This window comes from Gymnogyps californianus, chromosome 1 (genome assembly GCF_018139145.2).
Source record: "Gymnogyps californianus isolate 813 chromosome 1, ASM1813914v2, whole genome shotgun sequence".
NCBI classification, from domain to species: Eukaryota; Metazoa; Chordata; class Aves; order Accipitriformes; family Cathartidae; genus Gymnogyps; species Gymnogyps californianus.
The window spans coordinates 217,965,297-217,992,512 of record NC_059471.1 but is presented as its reverse complement, the minus strand read 5'-3'; the positions used below and the strand labels follow the sequence as shown (position 1 = coordinate 217,992,512).

The following is a 27,216-nucleotide window of genomic DNA, read 5'->3' as shown; positions in this document are numbered from 1 at the left end:
AAGTTGTAATATAAATATATTTGCTTTATTCTTGTGAGACAGGTTTATATACTTGCTTTCCTAGTGGTAATTTTGTAGTGACGTGTAGTAGATATACAGATAGAGAGAGAGAGAGAATATTATTCTATTCTATTCTAATTCCATTATATTATATTATATTATATTACGTTATGTTAATATCTATTCTCTATATAACATAAATGTTATATATTTTCTATCTAATATAAAATATATGATTGTTGTATGTTCTGTACATAATATAAAATACTAGAAATAGCATATATTTTCTGTATAATATAAAATATATAAAAATATTCTCTATCTTTCTAACATATTTGGGTTTCCCCGAGTAGCCGTTTCGCAGCCCTGGGCGACACGGGAACCCCCAGGCCCCCGGCCCCGCGCACCCCCCTGCGTCACCGCGTCCCGCAGCCCCCCCGGCCCCCGCCTCTGCCCAGGGCACCCACGGGCCGGTGGGGACGCCCCCGTCACCTCCCGCCCCGCCTTGTCCCCCTCGTTAGCTCTGATTAAGAGCCATTGGCTCTCCCCTGCGGTTCCCCACCGCAGCGCAGGGGGGTCCCCGGCTCCTGGGGGGTCCTGGCCCCCCCCCCCCCCGGCGTGTCCCAGCCCTGAGGCCCTACGCGTGGGCAGGAGTGGGGTGGGGGCGGCTGCACCCACGGGTGGGTGGAGAGGGGCACCGCTGGGCACAGCTGGGCACAGCTGGGTGGGGCACAGCTGGGTGGGTCACAGCTGGATGGGGCAGGGAAACAGCTGGATGGGGCCCAACAGGATGGGGCACAGCTGGATGAGGCACGGGCACAGCTGGATGGGGCAGGGGCACAGCTGGATGGGGCACGGGCACAGCTGGATGGGGCAGGGAAACAGCTGGATGGGGCACAGCTGGCTGGGGCACAGCTGGCTGGGGCATAGCTGGGCGGGGCACAGCTGGGCGGGGTCAGGCGCATCCCAGGACCACCACCCCCGCTGCCGGGGCGGGGCCAGGGCGGGGCGGGGCCGGGGTGTGGCCGGGGCGGGGCTTGGTGGAGTCGGAGCGGGGCCGGGCGGTGGCGCCGGGGCGGCTCCCGGGGGTTCGGTGCGATGCCGGCGGGCGGGCGGCAGCCGGGACGCCGCGGTGAGGGGCGCGGGGCCGGGCGGGGGGTGCCCCCCTTCTCCCCGGGTGGTAACGGGGGCGGGGGGCTGGGCTGCCGGGCCCCAGAGCATTCCGGGGGGGGGGGAGGGGCTGGGAAACGGGGGCTGCTGCCCACAGCCCTGCCCTATACCTACCCCGGCCCTATAACCACCACGGCCCTGCCCTATACCCGCCCCGGCCCCCTGCCCTATAGCTGCCCCAGACCTGTAACCACCGTGGATCCCTGCCCTATACCCCTGCCCTATACCTGCCCCAGACCCCTGCCCTATAAGCACCCCGGCCCCTGTCTTCCCCAGCTGTGCCCTGCCCACCCCTGCCCAGCCCTGCCTGCCCCTGCCCTGCCCGCTTGCTCCCTGCCCACCCCCGGTGGGGTGGATGTCCCCGGGGTCCCATCCCTCACCGTGGGGGGCTGGTTTCGGGGTGACCCACTGGTGTCGGTGACGTGACTGTCTTCTCCAGGTGCTGCCCAGGTGACGGGTCCGGATGCCGGCAGGATGGTGCTGGTCCCCGTTGCGGCGCTCTGGGCCCTGGCTCCCCTCCTCACCCGGGCAGGTACCCACCGGCAGCAGGGTGGGGGTCCGGGCAGAGCTCCCCCCCCCCTCCCCAGGGACACCCCCCCCTCTGCCCCCCATTGCCTCCCCTGCATGGGGACAACAGTGTGGGGGACCCCAAAGGCGTGGGGCGAGGCTGGGCTGCGGGCAGGAGCTGCCTGCAGGCAGGGGCAGGCAGGGGGGGGACGCTTCCCAGCATGGCGGTGGTGACTCATGGGGCGGCTGCTTGGCATCGCCGAGCCCTTGGCCTTGGCAGGAGCCACCGCTCAACACCGGCCTCGTCCTCACCGATGTCCCAATGTCCCCCCTCCCGTCCCCGACCCCCCCTCCAGCACCCGGGATCCAACAGGGACCCTCCTGTCCCAGGGGGTGTCCAGCTCCATCCCCCGCCATGTCCCCACCATGTCCCCATCCCGGGGGAACTGGAGGGGCCAGCGTGGGAAGGGTGACCCCGCTGTCGTCGTGTGTGTGTCCCCCCCCCCCCCGGCTCCCGCAGACCAGCCCCCTGTCACCGTCACGGCGGCCGTCGGCGAGGACGCCTGCCTGCCCTGCGGCACCCAGCCCTGGGGACACCTGCGCGGGGTCACCCTCACCTGCACCCAGCAGGCTGGCACCCACCACCCCGTCCCCGTCCTCAGCCACCGCCTGGGCTGGCACCCGCCGCTGGAGCCGGGCTGGCACCCACCGGAGGAGCCGAACAGCCGGTTTAGGGGCAGAGTCGCCTTCTGCGCGGCGGGGCCGGGGGACGCCGGCGTGTCCCTGCTGCTGAGGAACCTCAGCGATCCCGATTTCGGGAATTATTCCTGCTACGTGACCAGTGCCGTCACCGCCGCCCCGCAGCTCCTCTGCAGCCTGGTCCTGCAGCCCGCTGCCGTGGCAGGTGAGTGGGGTCGTGCCGGGGGGGGGGATGGGTCCTCGGGGGGGGGGGGGGGGACGACACACCGTCCAGTTTGGGGTCCCCCCCATTCCCTGATGTGTCCATCACCTGCTCCATCACCTGGACAAAGCCCTGTCCCCATCTGGGTGGTGCCTGGTGCCCCTCGCTCTGCACCCCCTGGCAATTTTGGGGGCCCCCCAGCCTGAGCACAGGGCAGGGAGTGTCATTTGGGGGGGGGGGGGGGGGGGGGGTCGTGGCTCCTGTCCCCCACGTCCCCATGTTGCTCCGCAGAGGTCCCAAAAAATGCCGAGCCGGATATGATCATGGTGGTGTGCCTCCTCACCGCTGCCTTCATCGCGGTGGCCATCGGGGTCCTGGCCTGCTGCCACTGGGGGAGGCGGTGCTGCCGGCGCGGAGGTGGGTGCTGCGGGGTGGGGGGGTCCGTCTGGTGACCCCCCGATTCGGCTGGGGACAGGCGTCTGGTTGGGGACGGGTTTTCCGGTCTGCTCCTGGCTCCTTTGCGAAGCTGGAGTTGGGATGGGGATGGGGGTGAGGATGAGGATGGGATGGGGGTGAGGATGGGGATGGGATGGGGGTGAGGATGAGGATGGGATGGGATGGGGGTGAGGATGGGGGTGAGGATGGGGATGGGATGGGGGTGAGGGTGAGGATGGGATGGGGGTGAGGATGAGGACGGGATGGGATGGGGGTGAGGATGAGGACGGGATGGGATGGGGGTGAGGATGGGGATGGGATGGGGGTGAGGGTGAGGATGGGATGGGGGTGAGGATGAGGACGGGATGGGATGGGGGTGAGGATGGGGGTGAGGATGGGGATGGGATGGGATGGGGGTGAGGGTGAGGATGGGATGGGGGTGAGGATGGGGGTGAGGATGGGGATGGGATGGGGTGAGGATGAGGATGGGATGGGATGGGGGTGAGGATGGGGATGGGATGGGGGTGAGGATGAGGATGGGATGGGGAAGGGGGTGAGGATGGGATGGGGATGAGGATGGGATGGGGATGAGGATGGGGGTGGGGATGAGGATGGGGGTGAGGATGGGATGGGGGTGAGGATGAGGATGGGATGGGATGGGGATGGGATGGGGGTGAGGATGGGATGGGGGTGAGGATGAGGGTGAGGATGGGATGGAGGTGAGGATGAGGATGGGGATGAGGATGGGGGTGAGGATGGGGATGGGATGGGGGTGAGGATGAGGATGGGGGTAAGGATGAGGATGGGATGGGGATGAGGATGGGGGTGAGGATGAGGATGGGATGGGGGTGGGGGTGAGGATGGGATGGGGAAGGGGGTGAGGATGAGGATGGAGATGGGGGTGAGGATGAGGATGGAGATGGGGGTGAGGATGAGGATGGGATGGAGGTGAGGATGAGGATGGGATGGAGGTGAGGATGAGGATGGGGATGGGATGGAGGTGAGGATGGGGATGGGATGGAGGTGAGGATGAGGATGGGATGGGGGTGAGGATGAGGGTGAGGATGGGATGGGGGTGAGGATAAGGATGGGGATGGGGGTGAGGATGGGATGGGGATGAGGATGAGGATGGGATGGGGGTGAGGATGGGGACAGGGACAAGGATGGAGACAGGGATGAGGAGGGGGACGCGGATGGTGGTGAGGATGGGGACAGGGACGGGGATGGGAGCAGCTCTGTGTGGGGTCATCGGGGCGCTGCTCCTTGCCCTGTGGGGTGCAGCCAGGCTGGGGTGCCCATGGGTGGCACATGGGGGTCCCACGGCCCCGGCTCACCCTTGGCGCGCGGTCCAGCCCAGGAGGCCGGAGCTGCGGATGGAGGAGGAGGAGGAGGAGCGGTGGCCTTGGGTGACCTGAAGAGTCTCAGCGCCTGAGGGCACCGACAGCCGCACGGAGGAGCTCCGCGTGTGACCCCGGTGCAGGATGCGGCCCTGGCTCCACCGAACGGGGGGGCTGGGGGGGCCGGGGCTCGGGCGATGCTCTGGGGGCAGGGGTGCAGGCAAAGGGGGGGGGGCAAGGACCTGGGGGTGGGCAGGACGGGGGGTGGGGGGGTGGCAGGGTGGGTGGACGGTGGCTTGGTGCAGGGGGCTCTGCTCGGGCCCCGAGGGACGGGCGGGGGGTGGCTTACAGTCCCCCCACCCATTGGGGAACAACCGAACCCCACGGTGCCACGGCGGGGGGGGGGGAAACCCGCCGCAGGCGCCATCAGTCCCCAAATAAATCGCGTTGCTCCGGAGTGGGGGAGTGGCCCCCCTCCTTCCCGGTGCACCCCGGCCTGCACCCCGCGTGGGGATGGGGGGGGGGGGGGCGTCACCGTGCAGGGATGGGGTGTGGGGGGGATGGGGCAGGGATGGGGGTCCTGGGGGGATGGGGTGTGGGGGTACTGGGAGGGGGGTGTCCTGGGGGGGGGGGTGGTGGTGATGGGATGGGGGGGTCCCGGGGGGGGGGGATGGGGTGTGGGGGTCCCGGGGGGGGATGGGACATGGGGGTCCCGGAGGGGGGGGGTCCCGGGTAGGAGGGGATGGGTGGGGGTCCCAGGGCGGGGATGGGACATGGGGGTCCGGGGGGGGGGTCCCGGGGGGGGGGGGGGATGGGGTGTGGGGTCGCGGGGCGGGGATGGGACATGGGGGTCCCGGAGGGGGGGGGTCCCGGGGAAGGAGGGGATGGGGGGGGTCCCAGGGCGGGGATGGGACATGGGGGTGGGGGGTCCCGGAGCGGGGGGTCCCGGGGGGGTGGGGGGGGTCCCCGTGCACGCCCGAACCCCGACGCCCGCTACGCGGCGCTACCGCCGGCTGGGAAGGGATGGCCCCGCCCACAGGCACGCCCCCCTCCTCACCCCGCCCACGGACACGGCCCTCCCCATCGCCCCGCCTACGGGCACGCCCCTCCTCCCGCCCCCGCCCATGCTCACGCCCCTCCTCTGCCCCCGCCTGCGGGCACGCCCCTTCGGCCGTGGCCACGCCCCTCGGCCACGCGTCGTGCCCGTGTCGCGCACACGCGTGTGCCCCAGCCGCTCCCCGCCCCACGCCCACCCGGCTCCCCGCCCCCTCCCCCCCCCCACAGGCGGGTCTCCCCAGCGGGGCCGGGGTCCGGGCCGGGCTCAGGGCCCCCCCGCAGCATCTTCAGCCCCTGGGACTGCTCGGGGCTCCCACGGCCGCTGCCCCTCCCCCTCCCCTCCCCCTCCTCCCCCTCCCTCTCCCACGGCCGCCCGTGATGGAGAGCTAAGAAGCTGCCGCCACTGCGGCTCAGAGCGGGGCCAGCAGGGCCTCCCTGCCACCCCCTGCTTGCATGCACCCTTCCACATCCCCATCCCTGTTCCATCCCATCCCCATCCCTGTTCCCATCTTCATCCCATCCTCATCCCTATCCCTGTTCCCATCCCCGTTCCCATCCCTATCCCTGTTCCCATCTCCATCCCATCCCCATCCCACCCCCTCCCATCCCTGTTCCCATCCCCATCCCATCCCCATCCCTGTCCCCATCCCTGTTCCCATCCCATGTCCATCCCATCCCCATCCCTGTTCCCATCTTCATCCCATCCCATCCCCATCCCTGTTCCCATCCCCATCCCTGTCACCATCCCTGTTCCCATCCCATGTCCATTCCATCCCCATCCCTGTCCCCATCCCATCCCCATCCCTGTTCCCATCTTCATCCCATCCCCATTCCATCCCCATCCCTGTCCCCATCCCCATCCCTGTTCCCATCCCCACCCCATCCCACCCTCTCCCATCCCCGTCCCATCCCAATCCCCATCCCATCCCCACCCCATCCCCATTCCCACCCCATCCGGCTCCCGCAGGAGCTCCCAGCCCGTGACGCCACCCCCAGCCCGGTGTCACCCACCTCTTCCACCGCCCCTCCTTCCCCCGTGTCCCCAGGCCAGCACCACGGCCACCACAGCCACCACCAGGCCCAACGCCGCGGTGACGTCCGCCCGCAGCGACTGCCTGAGCGGCACCCGTGGGTCTGCCATCCCGGGTGACCCCGTCACCTGCGGGGAACCCCCGGTCCCCCGAGGCACGTGTGGGGTGGGGACCCCAGCAGCCGGGACAGAGCCGGGCGCTGGTGGGGACGGTGGCATCCCCGAGGACGTCCCTGCACGGTGGTGGCACCGCTCACCTGGCGGGGGGCTGCCGGGGAGGGAGGTGTGCCCCCCCCAGCGGCGCGGTGACCTGCGTGTCACCCCACTCCTGTCCCGCACCCTGTGGGTTCCCCGGCCGGAGGCTGCTGGTGGCACCTGGGATGGGGACAGCAGAATGGCATTACGGGGTCCCCTGTCCCCCAACACCCTGTCCCCCACCCAGCTGTGGGATTTGGGGACTCTGGGGTGCAGCAGGATGGAGCCCCCGGGTCGATGTCCCTTTCTTGGGGGGCTGCCGAGCTGTGGGGGGGGGGACGACCAGGGTTGGGGTCCCCCCAGCAGGGCCACACCGTGGGCAGGGGACTGAGGGGGGGGCGGGACATGGCCACCACAGGCAGGGGACGGGCAGAGGCAACGGGGTCTGCCCTGGGCCCCCCCGGGTCTGGGGGATGGTGGCATGACCCCCCATGGAGGAAGACGCAGTTGGGGGCCACCTCAACCATGGGGACACGTGCATGGGGAGACATTCGTGGGGACTCACCCATGGGGACACGTCCATTGGGCCTCATCCATGGGGACACATTCATGGGGACACATCCATGGGGACACGTCCATGGGGGCTCATCCGTGGGGACACATTCATGGGGAGACATCCATGGGGACACGTCCATGGGGGCTCATCCATGGGGACACGTCCATGGGGCCCGTCTGTGGGGTCATGTCCATGGGGAGACATCCATGGGGACATGTCCATGGGGGCTCATCCATGGGGACTCAACCGTGGGGAGACGTCCATGGGGAGACATCCATGGGGGCATGTCCATGGGGACACATCCATGGGGACACATCCATGGGGACTCGTCCATGGGGACTCGTCTGTGGGGTCATGTCCATGGGGAGACATCAATAGGGACACATCCGTGGGGACTCATCCATGGGGAGACATCCATGGGGACACGTCCTGGGGACCTGCCCAGTGGCATCGCAGAGCCACTTTCTGCCATCGTCACAGGACCCGGGGAGAATGGTGCCGGTGGGAAGGGGACAAAAGCCACCGACACCAGGGAGGGCGAGTGGTCCGGTGGTGGGATCTCCCAGGGGTCCCCGTTAGGGCCCCCCAGCCCCTCAGTGCCGGTGGCCGTGGGGAGCTCCTTACCTGGGTGGGGTGTGGGTGACCCGGTGACACCCCCCATGGCGCGTGGGCAGGGGACGGGGACGGTGGTGGCTCTGGCTTCCCTTTCCTGCCCGGCTGTCACGGAGCAGCTCCGGGAACACGCCCCGTGCCCGGGCGGAGGCGGTGGGGGGACACGGGGATCTGGTGGGTGGGGGTATGGGTCTGGTGGGGGCACATATGGATCTGGCAGGCGGACGTATAGATCTGATGGGTGAATGCGTCGATCTGGTGGGTGGACACAGAGATCTATGGCAGATGTGTAGATCTGCTGGGTGGATGTGTAGATCTGATGGGTCAATGCATAGATCTGGTGGGTGGATGTATAGATCTGATGGGTCAACGTGTAGATCTGGTGGGTGGACACAGAGATCTATGGCAGATGTGTAGATCTGCTGGGTGGATGTATAGATCTGATGGGTCAATGCATAGATCTGGTGGGTGGACACAGAGATCTATGGCAGATGTGTAGATCTGGTGGGTGGATGTATAGATCTGATGGGTCAATGTGTAGATCTGGTGGGTGGATGTATAGATCTGATGAGTCAATGCGTAGATCTGGTGGGTGGACACACAGATCTATGGCAGATGTGTAGATCTGGTGGGTGGATGTATAGATCTGATGGGTCAATGCGTAGATCTGGTGGGTGGACACACAGATCTATGGCAGATGTGTAGATCTGCTAGGTGGATGTATAGATCTGATGGGTCAATGCATAGATCTGGTGGGTGGACACACAGATCTATGGCAGATGTGTAGATCTGGTGGGTGGATGTATAGATCTGATGGGTCAATGCGTAGATCTGGTGGGTGGACACACAGATCTATGGCAGATGTGTAGATCTGGTGGGTGGATGTATAGATCTGATGGGTCAATGCGTAGATCTGGTGGGTGGACGCAGAGATCTATGGCAGATGTGTAGATCTGGTGGGTGGATGTATAGATCTGATGGGTCAACGCGTAGATCTGGTGGGTGGACACACAGATCTATGGCAGATGTGTAGATCTGGTGGGTGGACACGTAGATCTGATGGGGGACACACACCTGATGAGTGGACATACAGATCTGCTGGGTGGACACACAGATCTCACACGTGGATGTATAAATCTGACGGTTGGACACAGATCTGATGGGCAGACATAAAACTGATGGGTGGACACGTAGATCTGATAGGTGGATGGACAGATTTGATGGGTGGACACACGGATCTATGGGCAGATGTGTAGATCTGATGGGTGGACGTACAGATCTGATGGGTGGACACGTAGATCTGATGGGTGGACATGCAGATCTGTTGGGTGGACACGTAGATCTCTTGGGTGGACACGTAGATCTGATGGGAGACACACAGATCCGATGGGTGGACGTACAGGTCTGACAAACGGACGTGTAGATCTGAGAGGAGGACGGCGCACCCCCGGGCCAACGTGGGCACCTTCATCTTCATCGCTGGGGCAGAAGCGCTTCTGTGGGGACCAGGGAGCGTCCAACCCCACCAAGACCTCGTGGGCTGCCTGAGGGGGCTCTCTGGAGACCCCACGGGTGTCAACCGCGGCGTTTTTGGGGCCACGGGGGCTTCTTCCAGCAGCACCCAAAGCAAATGCCTCCTCGGGTGGCGGGGCCGGGCAACGGCTCCTCGGTGACACGGGCTGGGTGCCATCGCTGCGGTGGCACCTCGGCGACCTTAAAAGCAAGAAGGGGATTTTTGGTTTCAGTTCCTCTGCCTGAAGCTCTCAGCTGCCTCCGGGAAGGGCTGTGCCGGCACCGGCAGCGGCTCCCCGGGGCTTTCCAGCCTTGATGAACCCTGGCATAGAAGATAAATAATAATAAATATAATAATAAATATGATAAGAACCGGGGGGGGGGGGGGAGGCGGTGGTCCCCCCAAGCAAAGGGGACCCGTCCCTGCGATGGCACGGCCACGCCACGGTGGTGGGACAAGGCGACGGCTCTTGCCTCTGCCCACACCAGCCATGAAAACCGAAAGCGTGATGCAAAAAAATAATAGGTGCAAAAATTTAGGGGGGAAAAAAAAAAGGGATTTGAGGCTTGGATCTGGTTCGGGAAGGGACCCGCTGCTTCCTCGCATCCCGGCCCGAGCCGGTAATTAATGCAAACGAGGGGAGGAAACGGAGCGTGGAGGGGATGGAGCGGAGCGTTGAGATGGAGGAAGGATCCATCCTCCTCGTCCTCCCCGCCGGCTTCGAGGGGTCACGCCGGACCCCCCCCAAAATAAAGGGAAAGACGAAGAAATCCACCAAAGCTTCCCATTTTTTACGCAGCTCGCAGATTTTAGGAGCGGAGAGGGGAATTGCCGGGTTTTGGGTTCCTGCTTCCCCGTGTCGGCGAGGTTGCTGTGACGGAGCGTCGGCACTGCCAGTTTTGGGGTGATTTCTGCAGATTTGGGGTCAGAGATTCGGCTGCATCCTTTCAGTGAAACCTCGAATCTCCCCAGCTGGGCGTGTTTCAGGGACGAGGGCTCTCCTGTGTCCCTGCCGTCCCCGCGATGGTCCCAGCCATCCCTTCACGTCCCTCCCGAGGGCTGTCACCGAAGGCAGAAATCAATTATCAATTATAATTATAATTATAATGATAAAATGCAACCACCACCCCCCCCCCCCCCAAGGGCTGGGGTCTCTGGGGCAGGGAGAGCACGATTCGGGCAGTTTTGGGGAAGGCGGGACTGCGGGGTCAGCCAGGAGGGATTCGGGACCGACCTGGCTCATCACGTGATTGAAAAACCGGGTGCGCTGGCCCTTTAAGGCGGAGGGGCGCTGGCCCTTTAAGCCCGCGAACGCGGCGAACAGGTGCGGCGGCGACACACCGCGCTCGGGTGGGGAGGAAACGGTAGAGGCTGAGCGACGGGGCGAGCCACCAATGGGAAGGCAAGAGTGACCAGACGGGCCAATGAGCGGGCGGCGAAGGGAGGGGGCGGGCCGCTGCCCGGCTCGGCTGCGATCGCGGCGGGGGTGCGAAGCGGTGTCTGTCGCCTCAGTGACCGGCTCGGCTCGGCTCCGTTCGGGCCGGTTCGGTTGGGCTCGGGCCGGTTCGGTTGGGCTCGGCTCGACCGGACCCGGCCATGGCGAGGAGGGCGGCGGGCGGCGCCGGGCGCCACGGGGACGATTTCTCCTTCGTGAGCCCGGTGGTGAAGTACGTGCTCTTCTTCTTCAACATGCTCTTCTGGGTGAGTGCCACCGGGACCCCCCCCACCCCAACCCCGAGGGGCCCACCGGGGACCCCCGCTATCCCCGGGGACCCACCGGCACCCTCCCATCCCGGGGGCTCACCGAGGAACCCCGGACCCTGGGACTGTCCCCATCCCTGGACCACACTGGGACATACCCCCCCCCATCTCCGGGGGTTCATCGGGACCCCCCGGATCCTGGGACATTCCCCCCCCCATCCCAGACCCTCCCGGGACCCCCCCGGCCACCCCGCATCCCTGGGGGTGGTCCCCTTATCGCTGGGGGAGGGGCGGCGGGCTCCCCTATCCCTGAAGACTTTTAGGGGTGCTCTCCTCTCTTGGTGCCACCCGTGGGTGCCCCCCGCCGTGGCTGCCCCCCCCCCCCCGACCTGTTGCTTTCCCTGCCCCCAAACCCACCTTTTGGGGTGCCACAGCCCTTTGGGGGTGTCCCACCCCGTGCCCAAGGCAGGGCCACTGGGAGCCCCCAAGTACAGGGGTGACACACGTGGGGGGCGGACAGACACCCCCCCCCCCCTTGTCCGCAGCCCACCCCCAAGGGATGCCTCGTGCATGGCAGGCACACCGTTTTCCATGGTTTGGGGTCTTTTGGGATTTTTTTAATGCTTGGGGGGGGTGTTATGTTTTTTAGGGGGATTTTTATGGTTTGGGGTTTTTTTTGTGTTTTGGGGGTTTTTTATGTTTCTGGGGGTTTTTTTTGGAGGGTTGGGATTTTTCAGAGGGCTGTTTCCGTGTTTGAAATCACATTTTTGAGGAAGTTTCTCGCTTCTGACAAACTACGTCCCCGGGTCCAGCCACCCGGCGCGGAGAAGGGCTGGGGGGGACGGCGGTGACCTCCCCGGGGAGGTGGGGAACGCGCCGGGGCCGTTCGCGGTGAGCTCTCTCCCGCCCGTGACACCGGAATGCCGCGAGCCGGATCCGTATGGCAGATGACGAGGGGAAACTGAGGCAGTGGGTCTGGCTCTGGTGCCCCGTTTGCAGCCCCTGACTCCGTGGGGGCTGCAGCCAGGACCCCCGGTGCGGGAGGGTGGTGGTGCCGGGGTGGGTGGGGGCTCACACCCCCCCCACCTTGTCCTGCTCTGCAGATGATCTCGATGGTGATGGTGGCAGTGGGGGTCTACGCCCGGCTGCTGAAGCATGCAGGTGAGGTTGGGAGGGGCTCGGGGTGGGGGCAGCGAGGTTCCCCGGTGCCCCCCACCTCCTGCTCAGCCAGGGCTGATGCCGAGCCGGCACCGCGGTGGGCATGCCTGTCCGACGGCGGGGGCTGCCCCATCCCTGGGGAAGCGGGGTGCGGGATCCCGGGGATCCGCGGTGCTGGGGGCTGCCGGTGACGGCTCGCCGCGGCAGAGGCAGCGATGGCCTGCCTGGCGGTGGACCCCGCCATCCTGCTCGTCGTGGTCGGCGTCCTCACCTTCCTCATCACCTTCTGCGGCTGCGTCGGCTCCTTGCGGGAGAACATCTGCCTGCTGCAGACGGTGAGTCCCCGGGGACGGCGGGTCCCTCCTGGGGTGCCCCCCCCGCGCCCCCCCCCAGCGTCTTTCCCGTGGCACCCCCCCCCCCCCCACGCCATCACCTTCCTCTCGCCCGCAGTTCTCTGTCTGCCTGACCATCATCTTCCTCCTGCAGCTGGCAGCCGGCGTGCTGGGCTTCGTCTTCTCCGATAAGGTACTGGCGGGGGGGGAGCAGTGGGGGGGGGGGGGGGGCTGGATGACCCCCAGCCTGTCCCGTTGGGTGACGACCTTGCTGATGTCCCCCCCGGCCCGCCCCGCAGGCGCGCGGGAAGGTCAGCGAGATCATCAACGGTGCCATCGTGCATTACCGGGATGACCTGGACCTGCAGAACCTCATCGACTTTGGGCAGAAGGAGGTGCGGGGAGGGGGCAGCCGGGGGGGGGGGGGCTGCCGTCTCCCTCGCATGGAAAAGGACGTGTCCCCCACTCGTGGGTCAGGCTTGGGGGGGGTCTTGACTCTCGCCTTAAATCCGTGGGATCCCCCCAGGTTGAGGACGTTGGGTGGCTTCTCCACGAGGATTTGATGTTCGTGGTGAAGCCCCGGTTGGGGAGAGCTGGATGAAAAGGGGGGGGGCGGGCGGGGGGAACCCCCTCTGAGTGTCTCTGTCGGAGCATGTGTTTACGTAGGGCCTACTAAAACTGGGAGCAGCTTGCTCGTCCCTAAAGACAGCGGTGACGAGGCGAGCTGGATGTCGGTGGGTTTGGGAGAGCCATCACTTGCTGCCCGTGAAGTCCGCGGTCCTGCGCCCCGTTGTCCCACCGTTCCTCTCCCCCCCCCCCTCCCCTGCCGCGGGGCTGGGGTCCCCTCCCCGCTTAACCCCCCCCCCCCCCCCCCGTGCCCTTCCCCGCAGTTCAGCTGCTGCGGGGGTGTCTCCTACAAGGACTGGTCCCAGAACATGTACTTCAACTGCACCGCCGCCAACCCCAGCCGGGAACGCTGCTCCGTCCCTTTCTCCTGCTGCCTGCGGGACGCCAACGAGGTGAGGACGGCGTCCTCGGGGGACCCCGGGTCTCCTTGGGGGACCCCCCCGCTCTGCACCTCTCCTCCCGTCCCTCGGGGCTGTGCTGAGCCTGGAGCCCCCACCCCAGCAGAGGGAACTTGCCACCAGCAACGTATGGGACCCTCTTACCGCCCTCTGGGTTTGGGGACCCCCCGGCTGGGGATGCTGCGGTGGGGTCTGGGTGAAGTCCCCCTGCGCAGAGAGGGGGGGAGGCTTTTTGCAGGCAGGCGGGGACCCTGCCGCCCCCAGGTTATTGCCGCCCCCCCCTTTTTGGGGGCTGGGGGTGTTAAGGGAACCCAGCGGTGGAGGGATGGGGCTGGGGACACCAAGGGTGGGCCGGCCCAGAGGAAGGGGACACCCCGACTGGTGCCGAGGCGAGGGCAGAGCTCCTGGTTGCCCCATGGCTGCCCCCCAAGAGACAGGGACCCCACCACCACCCGGTGCATTTTGTCCCCCCCCCTCCCAGGCCGTCATCAACACCATGTGCGGGCAGGGCATGCAGGCCATGAGCTACCTGGAGGCCAGCGCCTTCATCTACACCAACGGCTGCATCGACAAACTGGTCAACTGGATCCACAGCAACCTCTTCCTGCTGGGGGCATCGCCCTGGGGCTGGCTGTCCCCAGGTACCGGGGATCCCCCGCCCTGGGGACCGGTGGGGAGAAGGGACCGTCCTGCAGCTCCGCTGTCCGTGTCATTTGGGAGTTGCCTTAACGATATGTCTAATTGCAAGGCCCGGAGAATCGGGGCAGGGTTTGGGTGGGGGGAGCGGTGCAAACGTCGGGCACGTCCTCACCCGAAGCCGTGTAACCCGCTCGTAGGACAGCGGGTTGACACTGCCTGGCATCCCTCAGTGCCTTCCTCTTCCTCTCCTGCAGCTGGTGGGCATCCTGCTGGCTCAGATCCTCATCAGCCAGATCAGAGACCAGATCAAGCTGCAGCTCTACAACCAGCAGCACCGGGCTGACCCCTGGTACTGAGCCCCCGGCGCATCGCGGCGGAGCCGGCGTCCGTCCCTGCGGCACAGCGGTGGCTCGGGGAGCCGGGACCTCAACGGTGATTTTCCAAACCCCGGATCCGTAGGAAGAGCTGAAGGGCTTTGCCGGAGAAGAGGGAGGTTGGAGCGGGCTGCGGACGCCCGGATCCGCACACGGTGGCCGCTGTGCTGCGGAAAGGGACGCACAGGGACGCTGGGGACTCCGTGGCTTCGGCAGCCGGCACGAGAGCAGGTCCTGGGTTTGCCGGGATGTGCCGTGCTGCTGCGCCCTGTTTGGGGGACTGAACCAGCCCTGGTGAACTGCTGTCTGTCTGTCCGTCCGTCCTGGGGGACTGAGAGCCGGTGCGCAGGTTGTGCACGAAGCAGGTTTGCACTTGGGACGTGCTTCCCGTCTCCTCTTGCGCTGGAGATGGGCGTCCGTCCGTCCGCCCTCTCCTGATCCACGTTCCCCCTGTTGATGGGTGCTGCAGACCCCGTCGGCTCCATCTTGGTGCCCCGTGAGGACAGCCAAGGGCTTCGCTCACCGGCCGGGAGCAGGAGCCATCGCCTGCCTGTCCACGGAAGAAGAAGGAACAGGAGGACATCCTGCCCAGGGCTGACCCACGGGTGCTTCGTTAGCCGAGGGTGGGGGTCCCCTCTCTGCCCCGGGGGGTGCTGAGCCCCGTGCAGAGGAGGGGACAGGCGCAGCCCTGTGTCCGCTCTTGAGGGGTCGGCGCTGGGCTGTGACGTTTCCCTTTGCTTTCGGGGAGAATAAAGAGAGATGAGGCCGGACCCTGCGCCACGTCATGTGGGGGGGGACACACGACAACACCACGGGGGGACAATGCCGTGGCTCTGGGGGATGGCTCGATGGGGACAGGGTTGAGGCCAGCGCCTTCCCGTGCACTGCCCCCATCATCTCAACAGTATTATGCTGGTGGGGGTCGGCTGCGGGGCCCCAAAACAAGGGGGGAGAAAGGGGCGAGGGGCAGCAGAGCCAGCTTGTAGACAGCAGAGAACCTCCCAGCAAGGAGAGCTTGGAGAGGTGCTTGCTGCCCTGCTCCGGGGGGACACACACACCTAAATTCCCCCCTCTTCTGTCCCAGGGAAGAGCCTGCAAAATTTTGGGGTGCTGTCAGCTGGGGGGGGGGCTGCCGCTGCCTCCCAGCATCATGGGCCCCGGCCTCACCGCCGCTTTTTGGAGCCGTCACAAACCGTGGGTGGAGTTTTTTTTGTTGGTGGTTTTTTTTTTTTTTTAATTTTTTTCTTCTCCTCGGGCTGGGTGGTCCCCCCGCGCCGCCCCGCCGCGGAGGGAGTCGGGATGCGGCCCAGCGCCCGGCCCTTTGTGTGCGGCCGGCAGGCACCGAGGCAGGCCGGAGCTCGGCACAGCCAGAGGGTCCGTGCCCCTCTGTCACCTCCCTGTGCTGATTTTGTGTGTGTCCCCCCCCCCGTGCCACCCCCACGGCTTTTGCCCAGGGTGGCACAGGCTCTCGGGGACCGAGGTGGCCGTACTGGCCCCATTCTTCCCCGGCGTCAGCCAAGGGCCAGCTCCCGGCTGCCCCCGGTCCCCTCCGGCATCCCCTGGCTGGGTGCTCCAGGAAAACTACCGCAAAACTGTGTGTCGTGTCCCCGTCCCCCCCCAAAAAAGAGATTTCTCACCCCAAAAAAGCAACTTCTGAAAAAATCCCCCTCCCCCAAAAGCAACTTCTCTCCCCAAAAAAAGCAGTTTCTCTTCCCCCAAAAAAGCTACCTCACCCCCCCCGCCAAAACGTGGCTTGTCACCCAAGAAAACAATTTCTCCCCCCAAAAGTGATCACTTTTCTGAAGAATGACACCTCCCCCCCCAAAAAAGTGACTTTTCTCCCCCAAAAATTCTCCTCCAAAGAGCTACTTCTCCCCAAAAAAGCAAGTTCTCTCCAAAAAGTAGCTGCCCTCTAAAAGAGTGGCTTCTCCCCCCTCAATTGATTTTTGTCCCCAAAAAGTGACTTCCCTGTCAAAAAAGTGAATTCTCTCCCCCAAAAGCAACTTTTTTCCCCCCAAAAGTGGCTTCTGTCACTCAAAAGTGACTTTTCCTCTCCCAAAAGTAACTTCCCCCTCAAAAAAGAAACTTTTCTCCCCCCAAAAGTAGCTTTTGTCCCCCAAGTGACTTTTCCTCTCCCAAAAGTAACTTCCCCCTCAAAAAAGCAACTTTTCTCCCCCCAAAAGTAGCTTTTGTCCCCCAAGTGACTTTTCCTCTCCCAAAAGTAACTTCCCCCTCAAAAAAGCAACTTTTCTCCCCCAAAAGTAGCTTTTGTCACCCAAGTGACTTTTCCTCCCCCAAAAGTAACTTCCCTCTCAAGAAAACAAACTTTTCTCCCCCCAAAAGTGACTCTTGTCCCCGAAAAGTGACTTCTCTTCCCCTAAAAGTGACTTCCTCCCCCCAAGTGACTTTTATCCCCAAAAAGAAACTTTTCTCTCCCAATAAAGTGCTTTTTGTCCCCTAAAAGTGACTTTTGTCCCCCCAAAACCGACTCTTCTCCCCCAAAAGTGGCTTTTCTTCCCCAAAGGAAACTTTTGTCCTCCAAAAAGTGACTTTTTCTCCCCCAAAAGTAACCCTCCCCTCCCTCAAAAGTGACTTTTTGCCTAAAAAAGAAACTTCTCTCCCCCAATAAAGTGCTGTTTGTCCCCCAAAAACAACTTTTGTCCCCCAAAAGTGGCTTTTCTCCCCCCAAAAGTGGCTTCTCTTCCCCAAAGGCAACTTTTCTCCTCCAAAAAGTGACTTTTGCTTCCCAAAAAAGTAACTTTCCCCCCGAAAAAAGTGACCTTCCCCCCTCCAAATCCAACTTTCCTCCCCTAAAAGTGGCTTAGCTCCCTAAAAAGCAACTTTTCTCCTCCAAAAAAAAGTGACTTCTCTGCCCAAAAAGCAACTTTTCTCCTCCAAAGTGACTTCTCTGCCCCAAAAGCAACTTGAGCCCCCAAAAGTAACTTTTTGCTCCCCAAAACAACTTTTATCCTCCCCAAACCCGACTTCTTTCCCTCAAAAAGCGACTCCCCCCCCCCCAAAACCGACTCCCCCCTCCCAAATCTCTCCCTCCCAAATCCAACTTCTCTCCCAAAAAAACAAACTTTCTCCTCCAAAAACGCGGCTCCTCCCCCTTCCAAAGCAACATTTCCCCTCCAAAAGCGACTTCGCCCTGCCTAAAACCAACTTTTTCCCCTCACAAAACCCAACATTACCCCCCCTCCCCAAAACCAACTCCCCCCAGCAACCCCCCCCTTCAGCAGACCAACCCTCTTCCCTCCTCCCTGAGCGCGATCCCCCTTCCTCAAACCCCCCCACTTTCCTCCTCAAAAACTCGTCCCCTCCCTACCCGCTCGAAAAAAAAGGAACTTTTTCCTCACAAAAAGCCACTTTTCCCCTCAAAAGTGGGCTGCCCCCCCCCCCCTCCCGCCGCCCCTCGCCCCGCTCCTCCCGCCGCGCCGCCTCTCCTCAGCCCGCCCCGGCGGGGGGCGCGGGGCCGTGGCGGGCCGGGCCGCGCTGAGGGAGGAGGAGGAGGAGGAGGAGGAGCGGCCCCGCTCCGCTCCCGGCGAGCTCAACAAAGGGCGTCGGGGCATGGCGGGGCCGGGGCCGGGCCGCCCGCCTAGGGCCGGTGGAGGGCCGGGATGGCGGCGCAGGGCGGCGGGTGGCGGTGGGCGCTGGCGCTGGGTATGGCGCTGGCGTTGGGCGGCCGCCGCTGCCCCGCCGCCCCTTTCCTCAACGCCTCGGCCGTTCCCGAGCGTTGCCGCCGCCCCGCGCCCTGCGAACGGCTCCGTTACGGCGCCTGCCTGGGTTCGGCGCTGCCCTACGCCGCCACCTCCACGCTGCTGGCCGCCGACTCCGCCTCGCAGGAGGAGGCTCACGGAAAGCTCCTGCTCTGGTCCGGTACGGACGGGGTATAGCGGGGGGGGGGGGGGGTATGGGCGGCGAGGGGGGGGACACAGTCGGGAGTCGGGGAAAGGCCCGGGACGGGCACTTGGCGGGGCGGGGGGGGGGGCACGGGGCGCCGGGGAGCACTATAGAGCGGGGCAGGGGTGGGTACAGTATAGAGGGGGCTTGGGTACGGGGGGGGGGGAGCAGTATAGTGGGGGACAGGGGATGGGTACAGTATAGAAAACTGTATAGCAGGGGAGTGGGTACAGTATGGAGGGGAGCAGTATAGCCAGGGCCTGGGGATGGGTACGGTATAGAAAACTGTATAGTGGGGGCCTGGGGATGGGTACAGTATAGAGGGGAGCAGTATAGCAGGGGCCTGGGGATGGGTACAGTATAGAAAACTGTATAGCAGGGGACTGGGGGTGGGTGCAGTATGGAGGGGAGCAGGATAGTAGGGGACAGGAGATGCATACAGTATAGAGGGGAGCAATATAGTAGGGGACAGGACATGGGTACAGTATAGAAAACTGTATAGCAGGGGACTGGAGATGGGTACAGTACAGAAAACTGTATAGCAGGGGAGTGGGGGTGGGTGCAGTATAGAGGGGGAGCAGGATAGTAGGGGACAGGAGATGCATACAGTGTAGAGGGGAGCAATATAGTAGGGGACAGGACATGGGTACAGTATAGAAAACTGTGTAGCAGGGGACTGGAGATGGGTACAGTATAGAAGACTGTATAGCAAGAGACTGGTGGTGGTTACAGTATAGAGGGGAGCAGTATAGCCAGGGACTGGGGATGGGTACAGTATAGGGGTGTGGAAGTATAGTAGGGGACCAGGCATGGGTGCAGTATACAGGGGAGCAGTATAGTGGGAGGCAGGGTACAGTGTAGGGGGGGGCCTGGAGTTGGGTACAGTACAGAAGGGAAGCAGTATAGCAGGGGACTGGGGATGGGCACAAGGATAGGTACAGTATAGAGCGGGAGCAGTATAGCAGGGGACCATGGAGGAGTACAGTATAGATAGCTGCATAGCAGGGGAGCAGGGATGGGTGTAGTATAGCAGGGGGCCTGGGACTGGGTACAGTATAGAGGGAGAGCAGTATAGCAGGGCACTGGGGCTGAGCCCCATACGGCAGCGGAGCAGTATAGCACCTGGCGATGGGCATGGTGCCCCAGAGGCGTTATAGAGGGGTCCCGGGTGCTGCGTGTGCCGGGTCTGCCCCGTCCCATCCCGCCCCGTGTCCCTGTGCAGCCGGGGGGCCGTGGGACAGTGCGAGGTGGGGGGGCCGACACAAGGTGGGTCCGCCCGGGGACAGGGGGGGTGACGGCGCTGTCCCCGCAGGCCTGCGCAACGCCCCGCGCTGCTGGGACGTCATCCAGCCCTTGCTCTGCGCCGTCTACATGCCCAAGTGCGAGGACGGCCAGGTGGAGCTGCCCAGCCAGACCCTCTGCCAGGCCACCCGGGCGCCCTGCACCATCGTGGAGCGCGAGCGTGGCTGGCCCGACTTCCTCAAGTGCACGCCCGACCGCTTCCCCGAGGGATGCCCGGTACGGGGGGGACACGGGGAAAGGGCGGGGGGGACACCCCGCTGCGCTGCCACAGGCTCCAAATCCCTATGGGGCAGAGGGAGCGGGGAAACGCCGGCTGTCCCCAGCCCTCCGTGTGGGACCGATGTCCATCCCGGCAGCATAGCCTTCGCCGTGGGTGTGCCTCCTCCTCCTCACGGCCTCGCTTCTCCTCCGGCAGAACGAGGTGCAGAACATCAAGTTCAACAGCTCGGGGCAGTGCGAGGCGCCGCTGGTGCGGACGGACAACCCCAAGAGCTGGTACGAGGACGTGGAGGGTTGCGGCATCCAGTGCCAGAACCCGCTCTTCACCGAGAAGGAGCACCGCGAGATGCACGTCTACATCGCCGCCTTCAGCTCCGTCACCATCTTCTGCACCTTCTTCACCCTGGTGAGACGCGGGGGGACACAGGGATGTGTCCCCAAAAGGGGACCGGGCACCAAGCCGTCCCTTTCTCCCTGCCCCCCCGCCAGGCCACATTCGTCGCCGACTGGAGGAACTCCAACCGCTACCCCGCCGTCATCCTCTTCTACGTCAACGCCTGCTTCTTCGTGGGCAGCATCGGCTGGTTGGCGCAGTTCATGGACGGCGCCCGCGATGAGATCGTGTGCCGGGCCGACGGCACCATGCGGCTGGGGGAACCCACGTATGTGTCCCCTTCGTCCCCATCCCACCGCGGCCACGTGCCAAGAGGTGTCCCCAGGATCACGGAGGGCTCTTGGGGTTTCCTGGCCTCTTGGGAGCATGGAGGATGCTCCGCTCTTGGGGTAGGAGAGACCTCCTTCCTCCCCGTGTCCCCTCGTGGAGGTTGGTGACGCTCCTGTCTCGCCTCCCCCCCATAGCTCCAACGAGACGCTCTCCTGCGTCATCATCTTCGTCATCGTTTACTACTCGCTGATGTCGGGTGTCATCTGGTTTGTCATGCTGACCTACGCCTGGCACACCTCCTTCAAAGGCGCTGGGCACCACCTACCAGCCGCTGCTGGGCAAGACCTCCTACTTCCACCTCATCACCTGGTCCATCCCCTTCGTCCTCACCGTGGCCATCCTGGCCGTGGCGCAGGTAATGGGACCATGATCCCGTGTCCTGGCGGTTCCCTACCAGGGTGACGTGCGTAGGGAGGGGCGGCCGCAGCCAACTGATGACCCCCCCTGTCCCCATCTCTGCTAGGTGGATGGTGACTCCGTCAGCGGCATCTGCTTCGTGGGGTACAAGAACTACCGCTACCGGGCTGGCTTCGTCCTGGCGCCCATCGGGCTCGTCCTCATCGTGGGGGGCTATTTCCTCATCCGGGGTAGGTGTGGGCTCGCCCTGGTGCGGGGACGGGGGCACCGTGGGTGTCCCCCCCCACCCTGACCACCTCGTCCCTCCATCGCAGGGGTCATGACGCTCTTCTCCATCAAGAGCAACCACCCCGGGCTGCTGAGCGAGAAGGCGGCCAGCAAGATCAACGAGACCATGCTGCGGCTGGGTGAGCAGGGCTCCATCGGCATCATTTCCATGGGAATTTGGGCGGGATTGGGGACATTTTGTCCCCTGAACCCAGGCAGCCCCATCCCACCTTCCCGGGGGTGGCTGCAGCGGGGGACAAAGCTGTAGTGACAGTGGCACGGCCCCGGTGCAGTGTCTTTGTCCCGGTGTCGCTGGGGTCTGGCTAAACCAGGGACGTCCCACTTCTCTTCCAGGCATCTTCGGCTTCTTGGCCTTCGGCTTCGTCTTCATCACTTTTGGCTGCCACTTCTATGACTTCTTCAACCAGGCGGAGTGGGAGCGCAGCTTTCGGGAATACGTCCTGTGAGTGGGACGGGAGGGCGAGTGGGACACTCGTGCATCCCAGCACCTCGCATTTAGCGGGGGACGTTGCAGAGTGGAGAGCCCCATGTCCCCCACCGGTGTTGCCACCACGCTGCAGAGCTGTGGGGCGTCATTGGGTGTCCCCCTCCTTATGGCCGCCATCCCGTGTCTGTCCCCACAGTTGCGAGGCCAACGTGACCATCGCCACGCAGACCAACAAGCCCATCCCGGACTGCGAGATCAAGAACCGGCCGAGCTTGCTGGTGGAGAAGATCAACCTCTTCGCCATGTTCGGCACCGGCGTCTCCATGAGCACCTGGGTCTGGACCAAGGCCACCCTGCTCATCTGGAAGCGCACCTGGTGCAGGTGGGACCCCGAGGATGTCACCCCAGCTCCGTGTGACCCTTTCTGCCCCATCCAACGTCCTGAGATGTTGGAGGTCGTCCCCAGACTTTTTATCCATCAGCTCAAGGAGTTGTGGGCTCGCAGCAGACAGCGGTTCGGGAATGGGTGGCCTCTCCCACTTTGCAGGTGTCTCATGTCCTGTTTGTGGACAACCTCCGTCCCTGGGGGACCCATCCAACGCAGTCCCCAGCCCTTGGTGTCCCTGTCCAGAGTGGGAGAGGGAGATGGGGAAAGGTCCCCGTGCCCCAGCTGTGATGCCTGCGGTTGTGTGTCCCCGTGTCCCTGCTCTGACTGCCGCGTCCCCAGGCTGACGGGGCAGAGCGACGACCAGCGACCAAGAGGATCAAGAAGAGCAAGATGATCGCGAAGAGGCCCTTCCTCCAAGCGCAAGGAGCTGCTGCGCGACCCGGGCCAGGAGTTGTCCTTCAGCATGCACACCGTCTCGCACGACGGCCCCGTGGGTACGTGCCCGTGGGAAGGGGCCACCTCGGCAGCGCCCCGGGGTCCCCCACTGTCCCCCTCCTTGACTGGGCTCCCCCGTTGTCGTTTGCAGCTGGTTTAGCGTTTGACATCAACGAGCCGTCGGCCGACGTGTCCTCGGCGTGGGCCCAGCACGTCACCAAGATGGTGGCCAGGAGAGGAGCTATCCTGCCCCAGGACATCTCCGTGACACCCGTGGCGACGCCTGGCAAGTCCTTGGGGATCGCGTGGGGCGACTCTTGGGGGGATGAGCCGGGCTGAGGGGTGTTGGGGATGTGGGGGGAGGCAGAGCCAGGGGGCTGGGGCTGGCGGGAGGGGGCGCAGGGCAGGATGCGGGCCGCTCTCACCCGCCCCGTCCCGTGTCCCGCAGTGCCGCCGGAGGAGAGGGCACCTCTGGGTGGTGGAGGCCGACGTTTCCCCCGAGCTGCAGAAGCGCAGTGGCCGCAAGAGAAACGGAGGAAGAAGAAGAAGGAGGTGTCCCCGGGCCCCGAGCGCTGCCTGGGGGCTCTGCAGCCCCCCTGGCCCCCAGCACCGTCCCTCGCCTGCCCCGGCTGCCCCCCAGCCCTGCCTGGTCGCCTTCGCCCCTGACGTCCTCCAGGGCTCCACCGGCCAGCCGAAGCCTCCTTCGGTGGGGGGCCGTGGGACGGCCGCCGCAGAGCCAACGTCTTCCACCTCATCAGCAACCCCTTCTGCCCCGAGAGCGGGTCCCCGGAGGAGGAAAGCCCCGGCCCCAGCAGCGGGCGCTGGCAGCACAACGGGGGTCCGCTCTGGCCCCCCGATCCCGGCACCCTGCCTCGCGGCGGGGGGCCCAGGACTCAGGGCCGACGGGCCGGCTTGACCCCATCCACTCTCGGACCAACCTGGTGGACGCGGAGCTGCTGGACGCCGATTCGGACTTTTAAGCCCAGTGGGACGTTGCAAGGGGACTGGGACACCTGGGGTGAGACCCGAAGCCTCGTCCAGCACGGGCAGCCTGCGAGGGGACACCGAAGCCCACCCTGACCCGGGACCGGTCCCGAGCATCCCTCCAGCCCAGCCACGGCTGATTTCTCCCCTCGGAGGATGGCGTTTCTCCCCACATCGCCCAGACAGACTCGATGCACATCCCAGCCTGGCAAGACACCGGCAGAAGGGTTTTGGGGTCCCGTCCCCCCCACCCCAGCATCGCTGGGAGAAGAGAAAGCGGGGTGTCGGTGGAACAAACCCCACCCAGGTCCTGCAGGGATTTAAGGACAAGGGGGACACTGCCTTTGCCACCGACGGGGACGGGAGCGCGTGGCCCCCCTGGGACAGCGGTACCAGGCAGCGGGCGAGCGTAGGTCAGGGTAGATTTTGGTGAGCTTTGTCCTGTGTCCCGGGGTGCTGGGACCCACTGACACCCATCGCTCGCCCTCTGCCCCCACCCATGGCTAGATGGTACGTAGAGCTTACAAACACTTGTGCCAATAGGTTGTTTTTTTGTTTTTTTTTTTTTTTAACTTTTTATTTTCTAGTCTTTGTATAATACACCGAGACGTGACAGCTGGGCACGGCCTCTGCTCGGGTGCTGCGGCCGAGAGAGGGATGAGCTGACCCCCGCCTCGCGGGGTGGCAGCAGCATCCCTGGGGTGCACCCGTTTTTCTGGGTGCACCCTTATTTCTTCAGGGGTCCCAAAGTGCCTTCCAGCTCCCCAGAGAGCTGAACCTGACCCAAAACGGAGGGTTGGTGGGACGGTGGTCCCTGGCCACGGGAGATGGGGAGCCGCGTTGGGGTGCACGGGCGCTCCCCGAGCCACGATGCAAAAAAAGAAATGAAACTTTAAAACCCCGGGGCGTGCAAGGCGAGCCGGGGTCACCTTTGCTGTCCGGGTGCAGCAGCCCCCTGAGCAAAGCTTTTTATTATTTTTATTAAGAAAAAAACCCCCAAGTTACAGCGAACCCGGCCGAGCCCTGAGGTAGGAGGACTCCAGTCCCTGCTGGTGTTTTCTATCTGTCCATTATCCCTGTACATGTCTTTATTAAATCCTGGTAGGCTCCTGGCTTTCTCACTATCCCGGTGACCTCCACGGGTTAATTTTTGCTGTGTAAAGGAAAACCCTCCTGTATCAGTATTAAATTTGCCAAGTTTCCATTGCCAGTGGCTGCCCCGGGCTCTTTGGGGAGGTCCTGAGTGTGGGGAAAAGTCGCGGGGTTTTGTCCTTTCTCCTAAAAGGCCTCTAACTGCTTTAAAAACTGCTTTAAAAACTTCTTTAAACTGCTTTAAAACCCTCATCCCGGCCGTTTCGCCGGCGGAAGGCAGGTGTGAGGGGCTGGAAACCTCTCTGGGTGCTCTGGGGAGTGTTTGGGGGGACACTCGCCGGGCTTCGGCAGCAAAGTGGGGGGGAGCTGGGGGGGCCCTTTGCCAGCAGATGGCACTACGGGCTTAAATATCCCCAAAGCCGCTGTTGGGTGGCCCCAGTTTCGGGGTGCCGCTGGGTGCCTCAGCCGGAGTGGGATCCCACAGGGGCACCCGCTGCTGCCCGGCAGCGCCGGGTGATGGGTGGTGCGGATGGTGCTTTTGAGGACGAACATTGGTTTTGGAAAGTGTCCTTTTTTTATTTCGGTTGGGAGTGAGGCATCCGGGTGCTGGGTTATCCCGGAGACCAGGCGCCCCTCTGAAATTTGGGTGGGATTGGGCAGGGAAAATTGCATATTCCCGATGTTTTTGGCGAGCGGGATGAGCGACCCCGCTCCACTGCCGTCGCAGGGTTCTGCGCTGGGGCGGATGAGCAGCGGGAAGCCGGAGTAAAGGCTGGTTCGTCTGGGGCGAAACGAAATGTTTATCTATCTTTTTTTCTTTTTGTGGGCTTTTTTTTCTCTTTATCTATCTATTTTATTTTTGTGGCCTTCTTGTTTTTTAAAAAGAAAAATGGATTGAATGATACGTTGTTTTGAAACAAAAAGCTAAAATATTTAGTTTTGGAAACAACAGGACACATCCTGACTCCGTCACATCCCTATGTTTTCCCCCCAGGCACCAAAAAAGCCCCTCGATTTGGCACACGGGGACAAAGAAGCGTTTTTTTAAAGGAAGAAAAAAGCATTTATCCTGGGAAACACTGCGTTTTCCTTGCAAGGGGCTCAGAAGATGGAACCAGCTCTTTGCTCTAGCGAGAAAATGAGAAGCAACCACCAAAACCCACCATTTAAATGGTTATGATTAAAACATCCTGGTTCAAAGGGATGAAATGCCTGGCACGGAACAAATTCAGCCCAACTTCTCACACCCGCTGTGCCCGAGCATCCCACCCTGGCATCGGGCCGGGAGCACCGAGCATGCCCCCCCCGAAGAGCGGCCGGTAGTTCTGCTTACCACTGTGGGTGCTCGTGGTGTCCTACGCTGCTCGAGGTCAGGTTCTGCAGGGGAATAAGAATAAGAATTAAGAATAAGAAGGCCAGGAGGTGCCTTTGCCTTGCCTCTTCCACCGTTTCGGCTCCAGGGGATTTTCCTCCGGCCGTGGGATGGGGAGCGCAGCGGCTGCCAGCCGCCACCGTGGGTTTCCCCCTGACCGATGCCGCTTGTAGGGAAACCACAGCCAGGAAACCACTAATGTGAGCAGCGCAAGCCGTGCGGTTGCCCGCAGCAGCGCTCACGCGCGTGACGTGGGACCGGGGAAGGGACCGGAGACCCCCCGGGGTTGCCGAGCCAGCTCTGACAGAGGAGATGCCTTCCCCCGGGGCAGTTTTATTAGGGACAGGGACAAGGCTGGACCAGGGTCCCCTCCATCCTCAGCACCCTCACGCGGGAGGTTCGGGATGCTCCTGCTCCCCGCACTGCGTCCCCTGAACCTTTCCCCAAGAACATCTTTTCCCTCCGACTTCTTCAGCATCGGGGAAGGTTACTGGCGAGTTTCAAGGAGCTGAGGGACAAATCTCCTCCCTTCGGTGACCCAGGCGTCACCCGCTCAGCTCCGTGGCTGGCAAAACCCAATTAATTTCCCCAGCTGTACCTCGAATATCCTCAGGAAAGAAAGGGAAGAGCTCAAATGGTCACACGTAAATAACATCCTCTTACTTATTATTCTTTTCCCTTTCGGTGAGGAGCAATATTTCAAGCTCGGCTTTACATTACAAAGGAGCAAAGAGCCCTTCCTCTTCCCCCTGCCTGCCCTCCCATTGTGAAACAGCTTTAATATCTTCCAGTTATTCTTTTAAGCCGATTTCCTAAGGAAACGAGGCTCACATGATTACATGCTTATGCATGTGTCTGTCTGTCTGTCCGTCGGGCATCCCCCCGGCACAGTACTCAGCTGTGCTCGGCAGAGAGGCTGCAGACATGCAGGTCAAGATCGCAAAGATTTCGTGAAAATTGAGCGCAAGGAGAGGAATTCCACACGCCCATGCACCCCTGTCCCGCTGTCCTGTGTTTAATGGGGTTTGGGAGGTGCAGGAGATAAAAATGCAGAGGGTCACGCATCGCCCCGACCACCCCCGAGAGAGTGTCATCAGGGCAAGGCAGGGGGTTTCAAGGAATCTGGATAATATTCGCTATGAATACACTTAACCACTCGCCCCCGGGGACAATGTCGGCGCTAC

The 27,216-nt window shown here is 63.2% G+C and overlaps 2 protein-coding genes and 1 pseudogene across 2 annotated transcripts; all 3 read left to right on the top strand.

The window, feature by feature from the left end:
- Positions 1-1,628: 1,628 nt before the first annotated feature.
- Positions 1,629-4,508, top strand: LOC127019388 (uncharacterized). The gene is made up of 4 exons (XM_050901421.1): positions 1,629-1,702; positions 2,198-2,581; positions 2,870-2,995; positions 4,366-4,508. Exons 1-4 carry the CDS (start codon positions 1,645-1,647, stop codon positions 4,443-4,445), a joined length of 648 nt encoding a protein of 215 aa, XP_050757378.1. The 5' UTR covers positions 1,629-1,644; the 3' UTR covers positions 4,446-4,508.
- Positions 4,509-10,908: 6,400 nt separating this feature from the next.
- LOC127016704 (tetraspanin-33-like) lies at positions 10,909-14,632 on the top strand. Its single transcript, XM_050897377.1, is given in 9 exon segments — positions 10,909-11,013; positions 12,117-12,174; positions 12,379-12,506; positions 12,622-12,696; positions 12,803-12,898; positions 13,394-13,522; positions 14,010-14,133; positions 14,136-14,166; positions 14,418-14,632. Coding segments are annotated over 9 exon segments (852 nt in total). The 3' UTR covers positions 14,524-14,632.
- Positions 14,633-18,161: 3,529 nt separating this feature from the next.
- On the top strand, positions 18,162-23,659 carry LOC127022931 (smoothened homolog; annotated as a pseudogene).
- The last annotated feature ends 3,557 nt before the right edge of the window (positions 23,660-27,216 follow it).

What these genes read in the sequence shown, in the direction of transcription:
- LOC127019388 (XM_050901421.1), top strand. Translation starts at nt 1,645, where the DNA reads ATGGTGCTGGTCCCCGTTGCGGCGCTCTGGGCCCTGGCTCCCCTCCTC. An exon ending in TCCCCTCCTCACCCGGGCAG is followed by an intron (nt 1,703 to 2,197) that starts GTACCCACCGGC and finishes CGGCTCCCGCAG; the next exon opens with ACCAGCCCCCTGTCACCGTC. An exon ending in GCAGCCCGCTGCCGTGGCAG is followed by an intron (nt 2,582 to 2,869) that starts GTGAGTGGGGTC and finishes GTTGCTCCGCAG; the next exon opens with AGGTCCCAAAAAATGCCGAG.